Source organism: Schistocerca gregaria, chromosome 2, assembly GCF_023897955.1.
Source record: "Schistocerca gregaria isolate iqSchGreg1 chromosome 2, iqSchGreg1.2, whole genome shotgun sequence".
Taxonomy (NCBI): Eukaryota; Metazoa; Arthropoda; class Insecta; order Orthoptera; family Acrididae; genus Schistocerca; species Schistocerca gregaria.
Window position 1 is genome coordinate 675,334,485 of NC_064921.1, and position 21,797 is coordinate 675,356,281.

Below are 21,797 nucleotides of genomic sequence, written 5' to 3' on the forward strand. Positions count from 1 at the left end.
AAATTTACTGCTTAAGTAATTGTATGTCTGTACAGTATGTGCTTCTCTTAACTTCTGAAAAAAAATCCAAATCAAAAGGTTCATAACATCTGAGTTACGGGCATTTATGTAGATAAGTACCATTTTGCACTGACATTCTTGCAGAGCCCAGTTATCAGGATATCATTACATTTGAAATTCGATATAAAAAATAGTTTCTGTCGGAGAGCAAAAAGATTTTGCACAAGTTCTTATAAGTATAAGCAAATGTGCAAAGTTTCATGAAAATCTAAGATGATGGGTGACATGACTTGTGTGATCTGAGATGGAATGATCCTGCAATGTTCCACCACGTCACATAAACATAATATCATTTGGTGTGATTAACTGTGCTGTTCGATGTAGTGTAAGACAAGGTCAAAAGCATTTGCCACATCTGTAAATTGCATATTTTATTGTAATTTTCTTAATTTTTTGTAGGTTTGTGGTTTCATTTTCACCCTCTTCAAGTAAGCTAAGTGGCCTGCAACACACCCTACTCCATAGGCTCACCAGAAAAAGTGCTTTGATGTCTCCAGAAACAAGTTTTGTTTCTTTTTGATGGGACGGAGCAGTGTCTATAAACAGTACAGTAAGATTAGGCAATCCATTTTCTCTACTGTACGCAGTCACTTTAGGGACAAATTTGTGCTTTGAACCATTCCTTGAGCAAGTTGCACTCCATCCAAGCATTTTTTTGATTAAGTGAGCTGATGATAATGGTTTTGAATGCTCGTGGTTTTGCCAATTTGCCTATTACCAGCAGTGGAAGTTAGTTTGTTGCTGAGGCATTGCTACAGGTGAGACAGACATTGTTTGTCTATTTTAAACCCTGGGACATATATTTCTTCTTGCAAAGGAAGACTTTTGGTATGCAAAGCCTTAAAACTGAGTTCAGTTTCATCTGCTTTGTACACTTGCTGCAGCGAGCAGTTTTGAGAAGAAACAAGGTCTTTAAATTCTTTTAGGTGATTAGCAGCTGCTCCACTGTCAGCTGACAGCATCTCCCCAGCATTTGTGGGCTGTAATTACATGTCTTTTTCTTCCAACGATCCAAAAATCAACAGCTATCTGAAAATGATAGGTCACCATAAATAAGCTAATTCAACTGAAGTTGTTTTTTTGCCAAAGGACCAGAAACGGGAATTTCTTTGTCTTGAGTGAACCATAAGAATAAGGTCTCATCATATGAAGACATTTGTTATCTGCCGCTTTTCAAGAGTTATTTTTTTTTAACCCTTCAAGTTTTTGTTTTAAACTACATTATGAAAAATTTCGTTTACTTGCCATGTTTAATGTTTAACAGTTGACAGCGAGGATTATGAACGTAAATAAAAAAAAGGCACAATGACTTGATAAAGTAACTCAACACTCACGGAACAAAGCTTACCAATAAATTTGCAATAATGGGTTTGAAATGCGCTGAGTCGTCGAAGGTCACTAGCAGATGTCCCCACACTTAATTTATACCTTAACAAGTCAATACGTTGATATTATTCATGAAATCCAACTATTCCAAACTCCCACTAGACTGAACAGTGTTTGGTTCCAATTAAATCAGAATAGCAAGACTCTCTTGTATTCCATTTGTCGAGATAGAAGTCACAATGACTCTGCAGCATGGCATCTACGTCAATTCTTGTCAGTATACTCCACAACTAACAAGTTCTTCATGAGATTTTTTTCCCTTTGATAAAAACTAAAGATACAGTACTATCATATGATCTTTTTCTCCTTATATATTTTATTGACAATATTGTAAATTCCAGCTTTAGCTTGTTTTTATGTGGTCCTGGATTCATTCTCCACCTGAAGGTGCCACAAATACACATTCACCTTATAATAGTATCTTTGGAACAAAATAAAGCATCACCAGTCTTGCACAGTAAGGCAGTGTTTACACTGATGTTGAAGGTCACACAAGTGGAGCAACAATGAGTTTTTCTGTACAAAAATGCAAGGCTGTATTGGGCAACAACAGGTTTTCAGACATAAAACTTTTATATTACAATCTTCTGGGGATCTTTAAGGATGACACTTATTGATGAAGACAAAATACACTGAAAGGTGGACAGGATAATATCAAAAGTGTTGTGTTCTGCTTTCACAACGATGACAACCACAGTTCACTCAGAAGTTGCGTTGTTTCTAATACCATCTGCTCTCCCCCCTCCTGTCTTTCACTTTAAAGTGAGGGAGGGCATTCATATTAAATTAAGCTATGCTGAGTGAATTAAATTAAGAAATGAAGCATTAAAGTAGTAGATGGGTTTTGTTAATTGAGCAGCAAAGTAAGTAACTCCTGGCTAAAGTAGCAAGGACATAAAATGCACACTTGCTATAGCAAGCAAAGCACTTTAATATAAATTTAAACATAAGGGAGTCATTTCTGAGGGTCTCTGTCTGGAGTGTATTAAAGGAAACAAATGTGCATAACGTGACAAATTGTTGTCACATGTGAGGAGAAAACCTATAAAATGACATTCATTCACTCACTCCCACTTCACTCACGTTGGCCCACATAATCACTCTATCTCCTCTACCTCACAATCTCACATGCCTTAAGATGACAGAAAATGATGAAGGTTGCTATACCTGGGATTAAACAGAAGTAAAACCACAGATGACCTAAAAGAAAGGTATAGGGAAATGTGATTGGCTGACCACTTACAAAAAGCGTGGGTGAGCCAGTCACCCTGTAGACACATTAAGAACATGTCCCTCAAATTTTAGGAAACAAATTGGACAAATCACAAAACTTCAAAACTCTCACCACAGTTGTTTGAATGTTGCTTAAAATAGAGGGCAGATCTGCTGCTACCCTCTGGTCAGAAAATGAAACAGGGTCTAATAAAATTTGGCGCACTACGATCTGCACACCACAAGCACCACACATTGGAAGACTCTCTCACTGGAGAAAGAAGTCATGCGTCACAGGAAGATGAATAAGAACCTCATCTCATTTGTGTGGCTGGAAGGAAGTACACCTCTACTGCATTGAGGGTGTACTACACGGAGCTTATTGTCCGTCACTTCCAGCCATTCGTCTGCCCATCGATGTATCACTCTGTACCTGAACAGCGAGAAAAGAGCACATAGGGGATGGAACACTGAACTAACTGAGGATCACAACACACCACCTTGGCTGCTACATCTGGTCTGTAGTTCCCAGCAATACCTATGTGCCCTGGATCCCAGCAGGACACCACCATCCCCAGCCATTATAGCCAGAGAAGGATGTCCGGGATATCCTGTACTACTTTATCAGCTGGATACAAGTGTTGCAGAGACTGAAGGGCACTAAATGAGTTGGAACAGATGGAGAATTTAGCATGCATGGCACATCTCGTCTGCTATAGCACCCTCAAGATCGCAGACAGTTCAATATTGAATACAGTGAACTCTGGAGGCAACCAAGTGCTGGGAACACGATCTGGAAAAACAATAGAGCAGCCAGCGGAGTCCCACAGTTTAGACCTTTCCGTGAAGAAAGCTTCATAGTTTTTATGTTCATTTAAAATGTCAGAAAATTTCGTATTACAAACAGAAGCAGAAGTGCAATTCTCCTGTAGTGTACTAAACCAAAAATTACTCTGGGCCTCTTCAGTAACAGGGTGGTAGTCTGTTAAAACCCCAGATTTGAACCTGTATGTGCCCTACACCAAGAGTGTCCAGCACGCACTTTACAAGGAACTCACACGGCCTCATTGCTCATGGGCGATTCATAAAGGGGTGTTATATAGCTGGATAAGCAACGTCGTAGTATGCTTAAGAAGCAGGAGTCGCAAGGAGGTGACACACCTGATGACCCTGAGAAACTGCCACTGAATGGTAAGTGGTTGGTTGGTTTAAGGGGGGGGGGGGGGTGAGCAGGGGAGGGGAGGGAAACCAAACTGCGAGGTTATCGGTCCCTTGCTCCCGGTAAAATCACGCAAGGGAAAGAAGAAACGAAAAGAGACATACAACATGCAGCACAATAACAGGAGAATCAAAGAACCAGAAGAATGACAAAAGGACAACCAACACTACTATGGACAAAACAGGAAAAGAAGACCACAAAGAGAAGCAAGAAACAGGTAGAAGGGATAAAAACGAGAGCAGATAACCATGGCTGGCCGACCAAGAGAATAAAAAGGGAAAGCCAGACACACTGTGACACATTAAAACATCCAGCCTAAAAGCTTTAGAGTGGAGAACACAAAGGGACAAAGGACATGACAGAAAACTTATATAAAATGATAAAACCCACCGTCACGTATAAAATGTAAAACTAAATTAGCCAATGAGGTGTTGTCAGCTAAAATTAACGGCAACAAGTCCGGTAACTGAAGAGTCCATCGCAGGACAGCCAAAGGAGGACAGCTCACAAAGACAGCTCACCACTGTCAGCCGAGTGCTGCACCGACACTGAGGAGGGTCATCACGGCGCAGGAGGTAACCATGTGTCACCCAAGTGTGGCCAATGCAGAATCGACAGAGAACCAAAGAGTCCCTGCGAGAGGTCTGTGTGGAGGTCTTCCATACATTCGTGGTCTCCTTAATGACACGCAGTTTATTGTGTGTACTGAGATTATGCCATTCCGTCTCCCAAAGCCGCAAAACATTGTGGTGTAGTACTGAACACAGGTCAGTTGCAGAGAAGCAGATATCCATAAGCAGTTTCCACATACCTGTTTGGCCAGCCAGTTGGCAAGTTCGTTGCCTGGGATTCCGACGTGACCTGGGGTCCAGACAAACAGCACAGAATGACTGGACTGTTCCACAGGATAGATGTACTCCTGGATTGTTGGTACCAAAGGATGACTAGGGTAGCACTGGTCGATACGTTGTAGGCTGCCCAAGGGGTCAGTATACAGAACAAACGACTCCCCAGGGCATGAACTGATGTGCTCAATTGCACGAGATATAGCCACCAGCTGCAGCCATCGGGCAAGGAATGCTGCTCAGTATGTCCTCCATGGACATATGTGAAGCCGAAATGATCATCAGCCATCGAGCCGTCAGTGTAAACCACTTCATGGCATTGGTACATGTCAAAGATCGAGAGGAAGTGGCAGCGGAGAGCCGCAGGAATAACTGAGTCCTTAGGGCCATGTGAAAGATCCAGGCGAAGCAATGGCCTAGGTGTACTCCATGGAGGTGTACATGAATGGACCTCAAGTATAGGTGGTAAAGTCAAGGACTCCAGTTCGGAAAGAAGGCATCGGACAAGAACTGCAATTGGAAGCCCTGACCTCAGCCACCGATGCAGGAGATGAACCATCGTGAGTGAGAAAAGGAAACGGTAATTTGGATGTGCAGGAGAACTATGAACGTGTGCAAAGTGGCCAGCAGTTGTGTACGCCTAACATACAATGGAGGGACTCCGGCCTCCACAAGGACTCTGACCACCGGACTCATCCTAAAACCTCCTGTCACTAGGCCAATGCCACAGTAGCGCACTGGGTCGAGTAAACACAAGGCTGAGGATGCCGCCGAACCATAAACCACACTCTCATAGTCACGGCAGGATTGAACAAGGGGTTCGCAGAGCTGCAGCAGCATAGAGCGAGCTGCATCCCAGTTGGTGTCGCTCAGGAAGAGGAGGGCATTGAGATGCTGCCAGCACTTCCACTTAAGCTGACGAAGGTTAGGAAGCCAAGTCAATCGGGCGTCAAAAACCAGTCCTAAGAACTGATATGTCTCCACTACGGTGAATGGATTATCATTATGATAAAGTTCTGGTTCCAGGTGAATGGTACGACACCAACTAAAACGCATAACACATGACTTTGCCGCAAAAAACTGGAAACTGTGGGCTAGAGCCCATGCCTGTGCCTTGTGGATGGCTCCCTGTAGATGCCATTCAGCAACACCAGTACTGGTGGAGCTGTACGAAATGCAGAAGTCGTCTGCATACAGAGAAGGTGAAACGGACGGCCCTACAGCTGCTGCTAGACCATTAATGGCCACTAAAAAGACACACTCAATACAGATCCCTGCGGGACCCCATTCTCCTGGAGTATGGGAGGCACCAACTTGGAGACGGAAAGCATGAAGTGACAGGAAATTTTGCATAAAAATCGGAAGGGGGGCCTCGGAGACCCCACTCATATAATGTGGCAAGGATATCATGTTGACAGGTCGTGTCATACACTTTTCATAAATCAAAAAGACGACAACCAGGTGTTGACGTCTGGAAAAGGCTGTTCGGATGGCAGACTCGAAGTACACAAGATTATCAGTGGCAGAGCGACCCTGGCAGCAACTGCCCTGACATGGAGCCAGTAGGCCATGTTACTCCAGGACCCAACACAACTGCCGACACACCATACATTCCAGCAGCTTTCAAAGGACGTTGGTGAGGCTGATGGGCCGACAGCTATCCACATCAACCGGGGTTTTACTGTGTTTGAGCACCGGAATGATGATGCGCTCCCGCCATTGCGATGGAAAGATGCCATCGCACCAGATCTGGTTGAAGATTATGAGGAGATGTTGCTTGCAGCAAATGAGAGATGTTTAATCATTTGACTTTGGATCCAATTTGGCCCAGGAGCAGTGTCGGGGCAATGTGCAAGTGCAATGAGGAGCTCCCACTCTGTAAATGGTGTGTTATAGGATTCGCTGTGGTGTGTAGTGAACGAGATGACTTTCCCTTCCAGCCGCCGTTTGTGAGTGTAAAGGCGGGAAGTGGGGCGGGGCGGGAGTGGGGGTGGGGCGGGGCGGGAGTGGAGGTGGGGGGTGGGTGGGGTGGGGGGGGTGTAATTCTCCTATGCAGAGGCTCGAGCATAGTGCTTAACACCAGGAACATTTGTTGGAGTCTGGTACCTGAAAACACAATACTCGCCCAGACTTTCTCTCTCCCAACACCCCTGCTGCTGTCATTTGATAAGTTGGCGAATGCGGGCACGGAGCCGTTTAAAGGCTATGAGGTGCTCCAGGGAAGGGTGCTGCCTTGTTTAAAGCCCACCTGGGCACACGTAGGTCTGACGCAGGGACTGTGACAGGAAGATGAGGTACTGGTCACTACCATACAGGTCATCATGTGCTCTCCAGTGGATAGATGAGAGAAGTCCTGGGATGCAAATTGATAAATCAATGGATGAGTAACTACCATGAGCGACACTGAAATGTGTGGTGGCCCCAGTATTAAGAGGCAGAGGTTGAACTGAGACAGCAAAGTTTCGACATCTCTGCCTCGGCCAGTAAGCACAGTGCCACCCCACAAAAGGTTATGGGTGTTAAAATCTCCCAAAAGTAGGAAAGTTTTAGGTAGTTGATCAATCAGTGCAATTAATACATCCAGGAATACTGAACCATATACATTGCAGACAGTTATTTCCTGCGTCGTCCTTATTCTGACAGCCACAGCTTCAAGAGGGTTTTGAAGAGGCACAGTTTCACTACAGACTGAGTTTAAAAAACAAACGCAAACTCCATCTGACACTCGATTATAGTTGCTACGGTTCCTTATAGCCGTGAAGGGCAGGGGTCTGCATTGCTGGGTACCAGGTTTCCTGGAGTGTAATGCAGAAAGCAGATGTAAAGCTTAAAAGTTGTCATAGCTCAGCCAGGCGGTGGGAAAAACTGCCGCACTTCCACTGGAGGATGACGACATCATGAAACTGGGAAGGCATGCAACATTCAACGAGTCAGTTTACACCTCAGTGTCACCTTCTGCAATGGACTTATTGCTTGAGCAGTGTATGTCCATTGTGTCGGAGGGTCCGGTGAGATCTAGGTCCTCAGCGGACGCCAGAATCTCCACCTCATCCACAGACGCAGGGCTTGTAGGTATCAATGGTGTGGGTGCCACCGCAATTCCCTCGGCTGGACTATGGGGATCTTCTCTTTGGATTTCTCTCACTGCTCCTTGGGTTTCTCTGGCTGGGAGGACTTCACTGGTTCTGTCTCTGGGACTGAGAATGAGTCTGAAGCCCTACGACCAGCTGCTTTTGGGCCCTTCAGCCACTGACAGGTGTCACCTTTCCCACTAGCAGAAACTTGGGAAGGGAGTGACCCCGGCACAGAAGTGGAGACTGATAACCCCGATGGTTGGCGGGGTGTTGCTCCCGAAGTAGGCGGTGCAGGAGCAACAGGGAGGAAAGTGCCCCCTACCATCAAGGGGGCTGGCATAGTCTTCCAGCTCTGAGAGGTGACTGGGGTTGGTGGAGCTGATGGGGCTAGAACTGTTATAGTGGCAGCATAAGACGATCTCATACGTAAAGGATGTAGGCATTCAAATTTCCTCTTAGCCTCAGTGTAGTCGGTCTAGGGTCTTGTATTCCATTATTTTCCTTTCTTTCTGGAGAATCCTGCAAGTAGGCGAGCAAGGCGAATGGTGCTCTCCGCAGTTGACACAGATGGGAGGTGGGACAAATGGATCATAGGGATGTGATGGGCGGCCGCAATTTTGACATGTGATGCTGGAAGTACAGCGGGAAGACATATGGCCGAACTTCCAGCATTTAAAGCACCACATTGGGGAAGAGATTATAGGGCTTTGCAACACTGCGGTGGACCATCACCTTGACCTTCTCGGGTAATGTATCACCCTCAAAGGCCAAGATGAAGGCACTAGTGGCAACCTGATTATCCCTCGGACACCGGTGGACATGGCGAACGAGATGTACACTTCGCCACTCTAAACTGGTGCCAGGCTGCAAAAGGTCACTGTGAAGTATGACACCCTGGACCATACTTAACCTCTTATGGGACGTGATGGTTACAGAAACATCCCTCAGCTTGTCACAAGTGAGTAACACCTGTGACTGGACAGAGGATGCTGTTTTGATCAAGACTGACCCAGATCTCATTTTGGACAAGCCCTCCAACTCCCCAAACTTGTCCTCTAATTGCTCTACATAAAGCTGAGGCTTCATTGTCATGAAAGACTCCCCATCAGCTCTAGAACATACAAGGTAACGGGGCGAATAAGAGCCACTGCCATACTTAGCCTGACATTCCTCCAATGATGTGGCCAGGGAGGTGAACGATTTGGGGTCATAATTCTGTGCGCTGAATTGAGCCTGTGAATGCTTAGAGACTGCTGGTGTTTGACCACCAGCAAGAGATGATGTACTGCGCCTCATAGTGTGTCATCTGCCCTGACACCACCCACTCCGACTAGGGGCCCTCCCCACATGTGCCACCCAGTCGCAGCAAAGGCCACCTGGCAGGATGGTCATTGCTGGGAGTCCTGATGCCCCAGGGTGACGAGCATCTACTGGAGTTAAAAGCGCAGGCATCAACAGAGCGATCCCTGTGTGGTCAGGGGGCTACAACCAACAGGGTACGTGGCAGCCCCATCACAATGGACTGGCTACCGTGCTGGATATCAGGTGCAACCAACCAAACATGTCCCTTATCATCATCAACGTAGAAAGCAATACTGCACAGCTGATGGAAAAATACGCACCCAGGAGGGTGATCTCGCCTAACAGCTGGAAAATGAGCAGAAGTGCAGATCCATGTCGACGAAGGATGCGAGAGGTCTCGGCGCATGATGGACACTGTGCTCCATGTAGGGCACCCTTCCCCATTTGGCTAGCTCTTCGGGAAAATTTTGAAAAATGTAGGTCGAACTCTACAGGGACCCATCACAAAGGCCAAAATGTGAGAGACTCCTTTTAGTCACCTCTTACAACAGGTAGGAATACCTTGGGCCTATTTGAACCCCTGGACCCGCAATGGGAGAATGGTAAGTGGCAGTTAATCAGTCTAAGCACGAACACTGGGTATGGGACCGGTCCTGTTAAATGCCTATAGTCAGCCTGATTCCCTCATGATGTAGAGTGTCAATGATCTTCAGCTACTTAGGTCTCACTGACCTATACACTGTGCACCCATAGTCCAGCCTTGGTTGAATGAAAGCCCTATGAAACTGGAGCAGAAGCAATCTGTCCACTTCCCAAGATCTGTGGCTAAGATACTTCAAAATGTTCAGTGCCTTCTGGGCTCTTGCCTTCAGGTCCTTCAAGTCTATAAAATGGAGAATGGTGTTCCATATACATGATTCAGGTGTATTAAAAATACAATGAGAAACAATTAAAATGAACACACACACACAATTTTCTGCAGAAAACATAACACCAGTCTCTGCAGCCCATTCCTCCAGCCTCTTTACTGTAAGTTGCAATTGACGAGTTCCTGATGCAGCACAGAAACAGAAGAGAGCAAAATTACCCACAAATAAGGAGCATTGTATGGGGCTTATTAATACAGATGTGACACTGTTTACGGCTATGGCAAAAAGGACAACACTCAAAACACTGCCTTGAGGAACACCATTCTCCTGCTCGAAACTATTCGACAACACGTCACTAACATGGTACTGGTGGTGGGGAATGCTGTGATAAGAAGGACCAGGTAAAGATTTGGAGATGGCTATGGAAGCCCCACTGATGGAGCTGCCCCACTTGTCTCTTACACCTTACTTCTATCACAAAATATACCTACATATGCTGTTCATGTAGGAAAGCCTGCTGAATAGCTGCCTCTAGCAAGGTCAGGTTGTCAACAGTGCATCAAAATCTCTTGAATCCACACAGAGTGTGACTTAGGAGCTGCCTGGTCTCCAACAACCAGACCAGATGACAGTTAACCATTCACTCCCAGATCTTTCCTACACAGCTTGTTAAGACAAGCTCAGTCACTACTGGGGCATGTTCGGTCCTTTCCCAGTTTGAGAAGAGGTATCAAACTTGCCTCCCTTCACTAGTTGGGAAAGCTTCCTGTCTGCCATATTGAATTCCAACACTGTAAATGGACTTCCTTTGATGCTGGTTTCAAGTTCCACAGCAAACTGTATCACATTTGGTCGTAACCGGGCACAGTATCATGGCTACAGACAGTGCTGAGTCCAGCTCCCACAAGGAGAAAGGGCAGTTGTAGGACTCCAAACTGTTAGACCTGAAGTCCCATTCACCCCTTTCCATGGTGGCACTGCAACAACAGAATGCTGGATCCTGGCTGGCAGTGGCAAGAGCCAACACAAAATGCTCTGCCATTCCCTGTGTGATATCTCCAGGTGTTGTTTGAAGACACCCATGATTCAATAATGCTGCTATAAGCAACTAACCACCTTTACTGGAAACCCTTGATGGCTTCCCATACTGTAGTGGAACATGTGGAATGGTTGACAGAGTCCAGGAACACTTGTTATGCCTTTTCTTGCTCTCCTTTATGATATGTCGAGTCTTTCTCCTCGCTAATCGAAAAGCTGCAAGGTTTTCTACCATTAAGCAGCTCTTAAATAGAGCTGCATGCCTGACCCAAATGACTGAATGACATTCATCATTCCACCAAGGGACAGGTGGCCTCCTAAGGTGATGAGAGGACTTTGGGTTGGAGAAGTCAGTGGTATGGAGCATTACAAGTGTGACACAGATCGCAAACTCCTGGATGCTGTCACAGCATTCAAACACAGCAAGCTGGCTGAACAGCATCATGGCTACATTCTTTCAGAAAGAGCTCCATCCAGTGGGTGAGTCCAGAGCGGAAAGTGGTCACTGGAATGAAGGTCGTCAGTGACTTCCCATTGAAAAGAGTTTGCAAGGGCTGTAGAGCAGAAAGAGAGGTTGATGGCTAAGAATGACCCAGTAGCAGCACAAAAATGAATGGGAATCAATGCCTTTGCTCAGGATGTACAGCTCATTATGAGGCTTCCCAAACCCCAATCCCGATGTTGAACAGAAGCCAAGCCCCACAATACATATTGTCTGCTTGTGTCTGTGTATGTATGAAACTAACAAAGAGATAGAGGGGCTGGCCAGTACTTACCTCAGCTCAGTACAGCCGATAGAAACACAAAAAACAACCGAAAATTTAAGTTCCTAGCTTTCAGAATAAATGTTCCTTCATCTGGTAGGAGAGAGGGGAAAGAAAGGGAAGAAGGGAAAGTGGATTTAGTTACTCACAACCCAGGTTATGAAGCAACAGGGAAAGGAAAACAGGGAGGGTAGCAAGGATGGAGGCATGGTTGTCAGAGGGAAGCCAAAGATATTCTACCGTAGGTACTGTGCCAGCTTCAAACCAAAGAGGGTGCATCAGAAGTAAAGAGGTGTATAGTATAAAGATGTAGGATGAAAAGATGCATGAATGGCTACAGAGGAGAAGACTGAAAGGTATATATAAAAACAAAGATTCCAAGACTTACCAAGCGGGAAAGCGCCGGCAGACAGGCACATGAACAAAACACACAAACACACACACAGAATTACGAGCTTTCGCAACTGGCAGTTGCTTCGTCAGGAAAGAGGGAAGGAGATGGAAAAATGAAAGGATGTGGGTTTTAAGGGAGAGGGTAAGGAGTCATTCCAATCCCGGGAGCGGAAAGACTTCCCTTAGGGGAAAAAAAAAGGACAGGTGTACACTCGCGCACACACACACACACACACACACACACACACACACACACACACACACATCCATCCGCACATACACAGACACAAGCAGATGTCTGCTTGTGTGTGTGTGTGTGTGTGTGTGTGTGTGTGTGTGCGCGCGCGCGCGCGCGAGTGTACACCTGTCCTTTTTTTTCCCCTAAGGGAAGTCTTTCCGCTCCCGGGATTGGAATGACTCCTTACCCTCTCCCTTAAAACCCACATCCTTTCGTCTTTCCCTCTCCTTCCTGAAGAAGCAACCATCGGTTGCGAAAGCTAGTAATTCTGTGTGTGTGTTTATATATATATATATTCCCGGGATTTCAATGACTCCTTACTCTCTCCCTTAAAACCCACATCCTTTCATCTTTCCTTCTCCTTCCCTCTTTCCTGACGAAGCAACCGCCGGTTGTGAAAGCTCGAAATTTTGTGTGTGTGTGTGTGTGTGTGTGTGTGTGTGTGTGTGTGTGCGTTTTTATTGTGCCTGTCTACCGGCGCTTTCTCTACGATCTACCCAATCTCCCACTTCCAGCTCCAGTCCCCCCAACACCTCAAAATTCTAGTCAACACAATCTGGAACCACAACACCCAAATTCAGTAGTTAACCTTTCCTCCAAACCTCTCTCCCAATCCGAAACCTCTGTCCTATCCAAAGGCCTCACCTTCAGCCCCACTCCCAAATTCAACCAAACTGCCCTTTTCAAAGATTTACTGTCCTGCACTCTTAGTCTCTGCTGGAAATATCACTTTGCCACGAAGAAAAATAATCCTGATCCCAGTCCTAATGATCCAACTCCCCAAGACACTATCCAAATTGAACCCTGCCTGGAACAGTTCCGTCCTCCATCACAGCGGGACCCACCTCCTCTTCCTCAAAATCACCCTCTCCAAACCTTCCAGGAATTTCTCACTTCCAGCCTTGCCTCTCAATCTTTCTCGAAAAACCTTAATCCTACTCCCAACATCACCACAGCCGAAGCCCATGCTATCCGTGATCTGAAAGCTGACCGATCCATCATCATTCTTCCGGCTGACAAGGGTTCCACGACCATGGTACTTGATCGTCGGGAGTATGTGGCTGAGGGACTGCGTCAGCTTTCAGACGACTCTACATACAAAGTTTGCCAAGGTAATCCCATTCCTGATGTCCAGGCGGAGCTTCAAGGACTCCTCAGAACCTTAGGCCCCCTACAAAACCTTTCACCTGACTCCATCAAACTCCTGACCCCACTGACACCTCGCACTCCTACCTTCTACCTACTTCCTAAAATTCACAAACCCAAACATCCTGGCCGCCCCATTGTTGCTGGTTACCAAGCCCCCACAGAACGTATCTCTGCCTACGTAGATCAACACCTTCAACCCATTACATGCAGTCTCCCATCCTTCATCAAAGACACCAACCACTTTCTCGAACGCCTGGAATCCGTACCCAGTCTGTTACCCCCGGAAACCATCCTTGTAACCATTGATGCCACTTCCCTACACATAAATATCCCGCAAGTCCAGGGCCTCGCTGCAATGGAGCACTTCCTTTCACGCCGATCACCTGCCAATCTACCTAAAACCTCTTTCCTCGGCACCTTAGCCAGCTTCATCCTGACGCACAATTTCTTCACTTTTGAAGGCCAGACATACCAACAATTAAAGGGAACAGCCATGGGAACCAGGATGGCCCCCCTCGTATGCCAACCTATTTATGGGTCGCTTAGAGGAAGCCTTCTTGGTTACCCAAGCCTGCCAACCCAAAGTTTGGTACAGATTTATTGATGACATCTTCATGATCTGGACTCACAGTGAAGAACAACTCCAGAATTTCCTCTCCAACCTCAACTCCTTTGGTTCCATCAGATTCACCTGGTCCTACTCCAAATCCCATGCCACTTTCCTTGACGTTGACTTCCATCTGTCCAATGGCCAGCTTCACACATCCGTCCACATCAAACGCACCAACAAGCAACAATATCTCCATTATGACAGCTGCCACCCATTCCATATCAAACGGTCCCTTCCCTATAGCCTAGGCCTTCGTGGCAAACGAATCTGCTCCAGTCCTGAATCCCTGGACCATTACACCAACAACCTGAAAACAGCTTTCGCATCCCGCAACTACCCTCCCGACCTGGTACAGAAGCAGATAACCAGAGTCACTTCCTCATCCCCTCAAACCCAGAACCTCTCACAGGAGAACCCCAAAAGTGCCCCACTTGTGACAGGATACTTCCCGGGACTGGATCAGACTCTGAATGTGGCTCTCCAGCAGGGATACGACTTCCTAAAATCCTGCCCCAAAATGAGATCCATCCTTCATGAAATCCTCCCCACTCCACCAAGAGTGTCTTTCCGCCGTCCACCTAACCTTCGTAACCTCTTGGTTCATTCCTATGAAATCCCCAAACCACCTTCCCTACCCTCTGGCTCCTACCCTTGCAACCGCCCTCGGTGTAAAACCTGTCCTATGCACCCTCCCACCACCACCTACTCCAGTCCTGTAACCCGGAAGGTGTACACGATCAAAGGCAGAGCCACGTGTGAAAGCACCCACGTGATTTACCAACTGACCTGCCAACACTGTGACGCTTTCTATGTGGGAATGACCAGCAACAAACTGTCCATTCGCATGAATGGACACAGGCAGAGAGTGTTTGTTGGTAATGAGGATCACCCTGTGGCTAAACATGCGTTGGCACACGGCCAGCACATCTTGGCACAGTGTTACACCGTCCGAGTTATCTGGATACTTCCCACCAATACCAACCTATCTGAACTCCGGAGATGGGAACTTGCCCTTCAATATATCCTCTCTTCTCATTATCCACCAGGCCTCAATTTCCGCTAATTTCAAGTTGCCGCCTCTCATACCTCACCTGTCTTTCAACATCATCTTTGCCTCCACACTTCCGCCTCGACTTACATCTCTGCCCTTACTCTTTGCCTTTAAATATGTCTGCTTGTGTCTGTATATGTATGTATGGATATGTGTGGGTGTGTGCGAGTATATACCTATCCTTTTTTCCCCCTAAGGTAAGTCTTTCCGCTCCCGGGATTGGAATGACTCCTTACCCTCTCCCTTAAAACCCACATCCTTTCATCTTTCCTTTTCCTTCCCTCTTTCCTGACGAAGCAGCCGCCAGCTGCGAAAGCTCGAAATTTTGTGTGTGTGTTTTTTTATTGTGCCTATCTATTGGAGCTGTCCCACTTGTTAAGTCATGGAATCTTTGTTTTTAATATATTTTTCCCATGTGGAACGTTTAGGGAAACATTCCAAATGGGAAAAATATATCTAAAAACAAAGATGATGTGACTTACCAAACAAAAGCACTGGCAGGTCGATAGACACACAAACATACACACAAAATTCGAGCTTACGCAACCGGCAGAAGTTTGTGGGGCAAAAATAGTAGAGGGAGACCAACACTTCATTACAGTAAACTGGTTCAAATGGATGCAAGTTATAGATATGAGGAGTCCTGTGTATGAGAGATTAGCAAGGAAAACTGCCTCAAGCTACTCTTTAGACTAAAGACCGCAACAAAATATATCAGATTTGTTGCCTAGCTTATCTGTCTCCAGCACCAGACTTCACACAATTATTCCACCATAGTATTAACAATTATGAATAATTAAATGTAAAAGTACAGAAGAAAATGTGAAAATTCTTTCCTTACATCTTTCCAATTCTTAGAGCAGGCATATTGCAGGGACGAGTGCCCACCATCACTTGTGGCATTTACATCAGCACCATTTGCTATTAATGTTCTAACAATTGTTTCTTTTCCAGCAGATGCTGCTAGTATCAAAGGCGTCATTCCAGTCTACAACAAAACAAAAAAATATTCTAATGCCTTAAACTGACAAAAAAACATTTAGCATAAACTAAAAGCAAGGAATAAAATATAATTATTGGTGATTAATTATGGCTACAAACACTTTAAATTTGTGACTAATACAGTCAAAACTACCCCTGCACACATCAAAATTTCAACTACATCTTTTTTTTAAATAGTAGTGGTAGTAGTAGTGGTAGTAGTAGCAGCAGCAGCAGCAGCAGCAATAATAATAATAATAATTATTATTATTATAATAATTATTATTATTCATTCTGTCTCAGTGAGCAGGAGGCAGCTCAGGATACAATGCAATTATGGTGTTGGCAGCTCTTGTGTTTTACCCTGAAGTTTGTGGTGTGTCAGATTTTATTGAGCAGCACTATTCTTACTTTCTGCTTGAGCAACATAAATGTATGATTTAATCATGTAATTTTTTTACATGATGTGTGTGCAAAAATGCTGTTTTTTTTTCTGTCTGTTTTATGTCCCACTGATGAGATCCTCGCCAGTCATTTACTAATGTTTCAAAGATGCAGCAAATCAGCAGTGTGGACCACTGATCACAAGAATGGTGACAGTCCACAATGGCGAGAACACTGGGTCGTCACTTAACACCTCTCTGGGTATTATTGTAAAAAAGGTGTTTAAAATGAATTTATGAAAATGAATCAGTTCAGGGGGAGGTCTCGAGCTTGTATGACACTTGTAAGTGACGCCAATAAATAAAATGAATGTCATTTCAATGTATATAACTATGTATATTGAGTAGCATAGTAAATGTACCAACAAACTATACAGAAGTCACTGAAATTGAACTGACTTCAAGTTAACATTTACGAGTTAATGACTGATGCACTCTTGGAAAGGTAGGTCTTCTATTTTAACCTTTTGCTGGGCAATGGACACTGCTCTCAAATTATTTGTGAGCCAGAAAATTTAGAAATATCCGCAGCATAATCTGCTCTGGAAGTGTTATCGATTTCAGAAGAAGCACCAGAATGTAGGTCTTGGAAAATTACCAAAAAGAAAAACTTTACTTCTTTTAAAGTGATTAACTTTGAACAATACAGCAAAACAGTTTAAATTTACTGCTTGTGTAAATTTGAACCTAGTTGTAATTCACAATCACAGAACAACATGGCAACAAAAACTCTACTTCTCTGAGAAGCTTACTTATTAACAGCTTTGGATTAGAGGTGTCTGACAGGAAAGGGCACATAGGAATTTTAAAGAGTAACAAATCTCCCATTTTCACCACAGATATGAAAAGACATTTAATAAGAAAACAGTTTAAAGTGTAAGATTTCAATGTTACACAGCAGAGCTGTTTAAGAGCATCTGTGGCCAATCAAATTTTATCAGTGCAATGTGTCACTGTTTGAGTGGAATGGAAAAGTAATTCTTTCGTCGAAATCCATTTTCCATTAAGAAATTAACTATGAAGAAATTTCCTTATGAGGTATGGCCTCGCCAATTAACACGGTCACTGATATTAACTAAACAGGCCTTTGAACAATTTTAATAAACAGGCCTTTGAACAATTTTAATAAACAGGCCTTTGAACAATTTTAATAAACAGGCCTTTGAACAATTTTAATAAACAGGCCTTTGAACAATTTTAATAAACAGGCCTTTGAACAATTTTAATAAACAGGCCTTTGAACAATTTTAATAAACAGGCCTTTGAACAATTTTAATAAACAGGCCTTTGAACAATTTTAATAAACAGGTCTTTGAACAATTTTAATAAACAGGCCTTTGAACAATTTTAATACAGCTGAAGAAAGAGTACAATGTCTTGTCTTATCCAGAATACATTGGCTAGACTCTGTGAGTTATTGAAGACAGAGAGGCATTCAGTTATCCTTGATATATCAAGCAAGAGGGTATACAACTGACGGAGGATGGCATTGCAGCTAGTGTCAGGACGGGACATCTCAAGCTGGCAATTCATTGATGTTAGTTGTAGCCAATCTGGTGATGGTACACAGCTGCAAACGAAAACTGTTTAATCTCATATGAATTCATTACATTTGTTTTTGATGAAATGTGACAGTATGGTCATGAACGTAAATAGAATAAAACTAAATATGCTGACACACTGACCTGCTGTGTAGTCCGAGGCCTAGGATAGGTTGGAATGCTTGTGAACTGGTGATGCCGGTAAATCTCAAAATGAAAATATGATTGCAGTAACAGACTGATTTGTAGTGTAGTGGTCATCATTGCATAACCTACTTGTATGTATTATTTCCGATTTTTCTGAATGTTGCAATGCTGCGATTAAATATTAACATAATAGAACAAAATATCAGCTAACTTTATCTGCAAACAATAGTAAATTACGAACAAGCATTCTGATTTGCTACCAACAAACGACACACTATTCCTCGCATCAGTTGTTACCAACATCAACAAACAACACAATGGGTGCCAACGCCATTAACTTCTATTGTACTGGCAGATCACTAATTTTGGTGCTGGAAACACAATGTGGAAGTTTGCTGTAACCCTTACCATGAATACCTGTAGGTCTTAGTTAACAGCACAATGACATTTCATCTGTTGGACAAAAATGGGAAAAATTAGACATGTTTATTTTCTTTGTGGAATAATCTGAATAATCAAACTCAGATTCGACGTGTGTATGTTGCACGATTGCACCAGACACTATGTCCTCTGAAAATGATGCAACTACGCAATTGTATACTTTGATTCTATCAATGTACTGATCCACATCTCAGATGTGTTAAAATGTAACATGTAAACACATCCAATATTACAAGAAAAAAATAAAATCCTTTGATTACCATCAGCTGCATCTGTAAAATCATAGTTGCGAGGTGAAAGACACTACGTAATTGAAATAGTTGGGTGGTTGCTCTGAAAACTTTCAAAAAAGTCTCGATTGATTGGTTTCTCTGGAACTTGTGTTTATAACAGTTTGTTTACTACTACTACTACTACTACTACTACTAAAACTACTACTACTACTACTACTACTACTTTCATTCATCATTACACAGACAGTTTTTGCAAACATATGAAGCCCAACTTGAAAAGTTAAAAGAAATGAAACAGTGATAACTTTAAATTAATAAGAACCTATTAGCTACAAAAAGATAACATAATTATTGCTGTTTTACAATCCAACACAAAATTGTTATCACCATTACTAATGAGAACCACTGTTTGTGACACCACTTTATTGTGCCAGCTCTTGCACCATAACATATATCTGAGTATTTACTGTTTCTGATTCACATGGTGCAAATGCATTTGAAATTGAGTCCATGTGGACATAATCCTAGGCACCGATGTACGAGAAACAGAAGCCATAGTAAGTACACAGAGTCATCAAATGCTTCCAGAAAAGAAAAATGTTGATTGTGCAAGGAATACAAGGCATAACACTGGAAATGTATCACAGCTGAAAATTAAATAGAACACTATCAGTTACGGTGTCAGAAAAAAAATATAAGTAAACTTACAAGAAGCTTGATAAATTTGATACCATCATCCAGAACAGGAGACATATCATAGACTGTGTGGTGTCACAAGGCTTAGGCCTGGCCCACCCCTCATTAAATCGACCAAGACTCATATGAATAATTGTAAGAACAGTTGTTATTATTATTATTATTATTACTATGTTCTTTTAGTTTGTTTTTGGGTTTTCAGAAATAGTGTGGGAAGAAAGTTTATTTATGTTGCAGATAACGTGGAAGACGTTGCCCAACGATCACCACGAAAGTTCAACGTAGCAGCAAGTGGGCAAGGAATAAAACAATGCTGCAAACTACCGCGAGCCATGAAAGAGCCTGGGCCGCGAGGGTGTCGAGCTTCCTAGGTCGTCGTTAGACAACGTCAAATGAAGAGATATTCTGCTTTCTCTTTGTAAACAGATCGATCAAGTCTTGAAAGGTTAATGTAAAACGTATATGCGGATGACACATTAGGTGGGACCCAATGCCTGTAACACTTCCACAGTTATTAAAAAGTTGTTAAACGGCAAAACCAATAGTTTATCATTTATCTAGATAAAAATTAGTAAAGATATAGGAAAGGAAGAGTTGCTGTGTCAGAACAAAAAGTGATACATCGCTCAGCAATGAAGGTGGACGTAAACAGCGGGCGTTACGTGGTGAAAACAAATCAACTGATAAAATAATAAGTCTGTAATTAAGCATAATGCCACGTAACACTGAAACTGCCATCTCATCAGCAAACCTTCTAAATATGATATATTGGTGTGTGTACACCAGAAGCATCTAATGCTAGTTGCTTCTCCTTCCAATGAGAAAAATACACCTTGAGGGACAGAGTACTATTCTGAAGAAGCTTAATGAACTTCATCTTGCCTGAGTTTCCAGCCACACATCCTTATGCTGAAAAGTGACTCGATGACATAGTTACTGTATGTAAGGGGATGGCACCATATGAATCATATACACTTTCTTGACAACTGGTAATAGCTCTACACATTGTGCTCACACAAACCTTCACCTGAAGACAGTTGACTGTGTAACCAGTGCAGATTTGCCCTATGTCCCCAATTAACATGTGAGTGAATCTTACTGAGCAAGTTAAATCACAGTTCCTTAGTATTATGGTTAATTGCTTCCTTGTGGATTTTCAGCTGTATTGTCTCACTGTGGTCTAGGAGTAGCATCTGACTAGTAATTAAAATGTCCTACTTCCCAGCTTCTAACCCAGACATTGGTTAAATTTTGAACAAAAATCGTTAGCAATGGTGGACAAAGACATCCAGTATAAGGAGAGAGCCTTGTTCTGCCAACAACCTTGTCAAGGAGAGAGGATGAGTGGATGGAGATTTGAGGTATCCTCTTGCCCCTGAGATAGGAAATTATCTGGGAAAGTAAAAAAACCACCAATCATCAACCAGCATAAGGACTCAGAATGCAAAGAAAACTACTGCATTAAAGAAAATCAAGAGAGGAACAACACAAACAGCACAGTCCAATCAAGGGGAAGGCATAACATGCAAACAAAGAGGAGAAAGTGCCATCAGGGCAGCAGGAAGAGGAAACAGCAGGAGGGTGGTGGGTGCAGAAGGGGAGAGCAGGGATGCACCAGAAACATTAAGTGCAGTGGGGTGGCAGGAAATATTCCGAGCAAAAGCCTGAAGGCCGCTCCTCGAGTCCATAGATAAAAAAAATCAAGAACTTCTACCTGAGACGACAAACCACTTTTGCAAACAAAACCAAGAACAGATATAACCATGCAAAGGTAACCTGCTAACACCTTAGACAAGAAAGGGCGTATTTCGCACAATGAGCCTACAGGTGGGTGCAGTCCCGTAAAATTTGGATCACTGCGAGGGGAGCCCCACAACTACTGCTAAGATGGCAGAGGAGGGTAGATTCCCACGAAGAGAGGCAGAGGAAAGAATGCCTTATGATGGGAGTCTCCTCAATGGTGCAAAGTTTATTAGACATACGGGTAGCATCCCAAGAGTCAGCCGACGACTGAGCACAGAGGGATTTGATTTAAAGCCGTAAATCTGCCCCTGGAGGAGTCACGGAGAATGGGAGGTAGGTGGCCACCCTCTCACCCAGATGAT

The 21,797-nt window shown here is 43.8% G+C and overlaps 1 protein-coding gene across 1 annotated transcript in view; it reads right to left on the bottom strand.

Moving 5' to 3' along the window:
• LOC126334734 (26S proteasome non-ATPase regulatory subunit 10-like) overlaps nucleotides 1-21,797 on the bottom strand; it is a 65,585-nt gene that overhangs the window by 13,635 nt on the left and 30,153 nt on the right. The window contains exon 3 of the mRNA XM_049997274.1: nucleotides 16,052-16,198. Within this exon, the coding sequence (XP_049853231.1) occupies nucleotides 16,052-16,198 (147 nt within the window). The remainder of the gene's footprint in view (nucleotides 1-16,051; nucleotides 16,199-21,797) is intronic.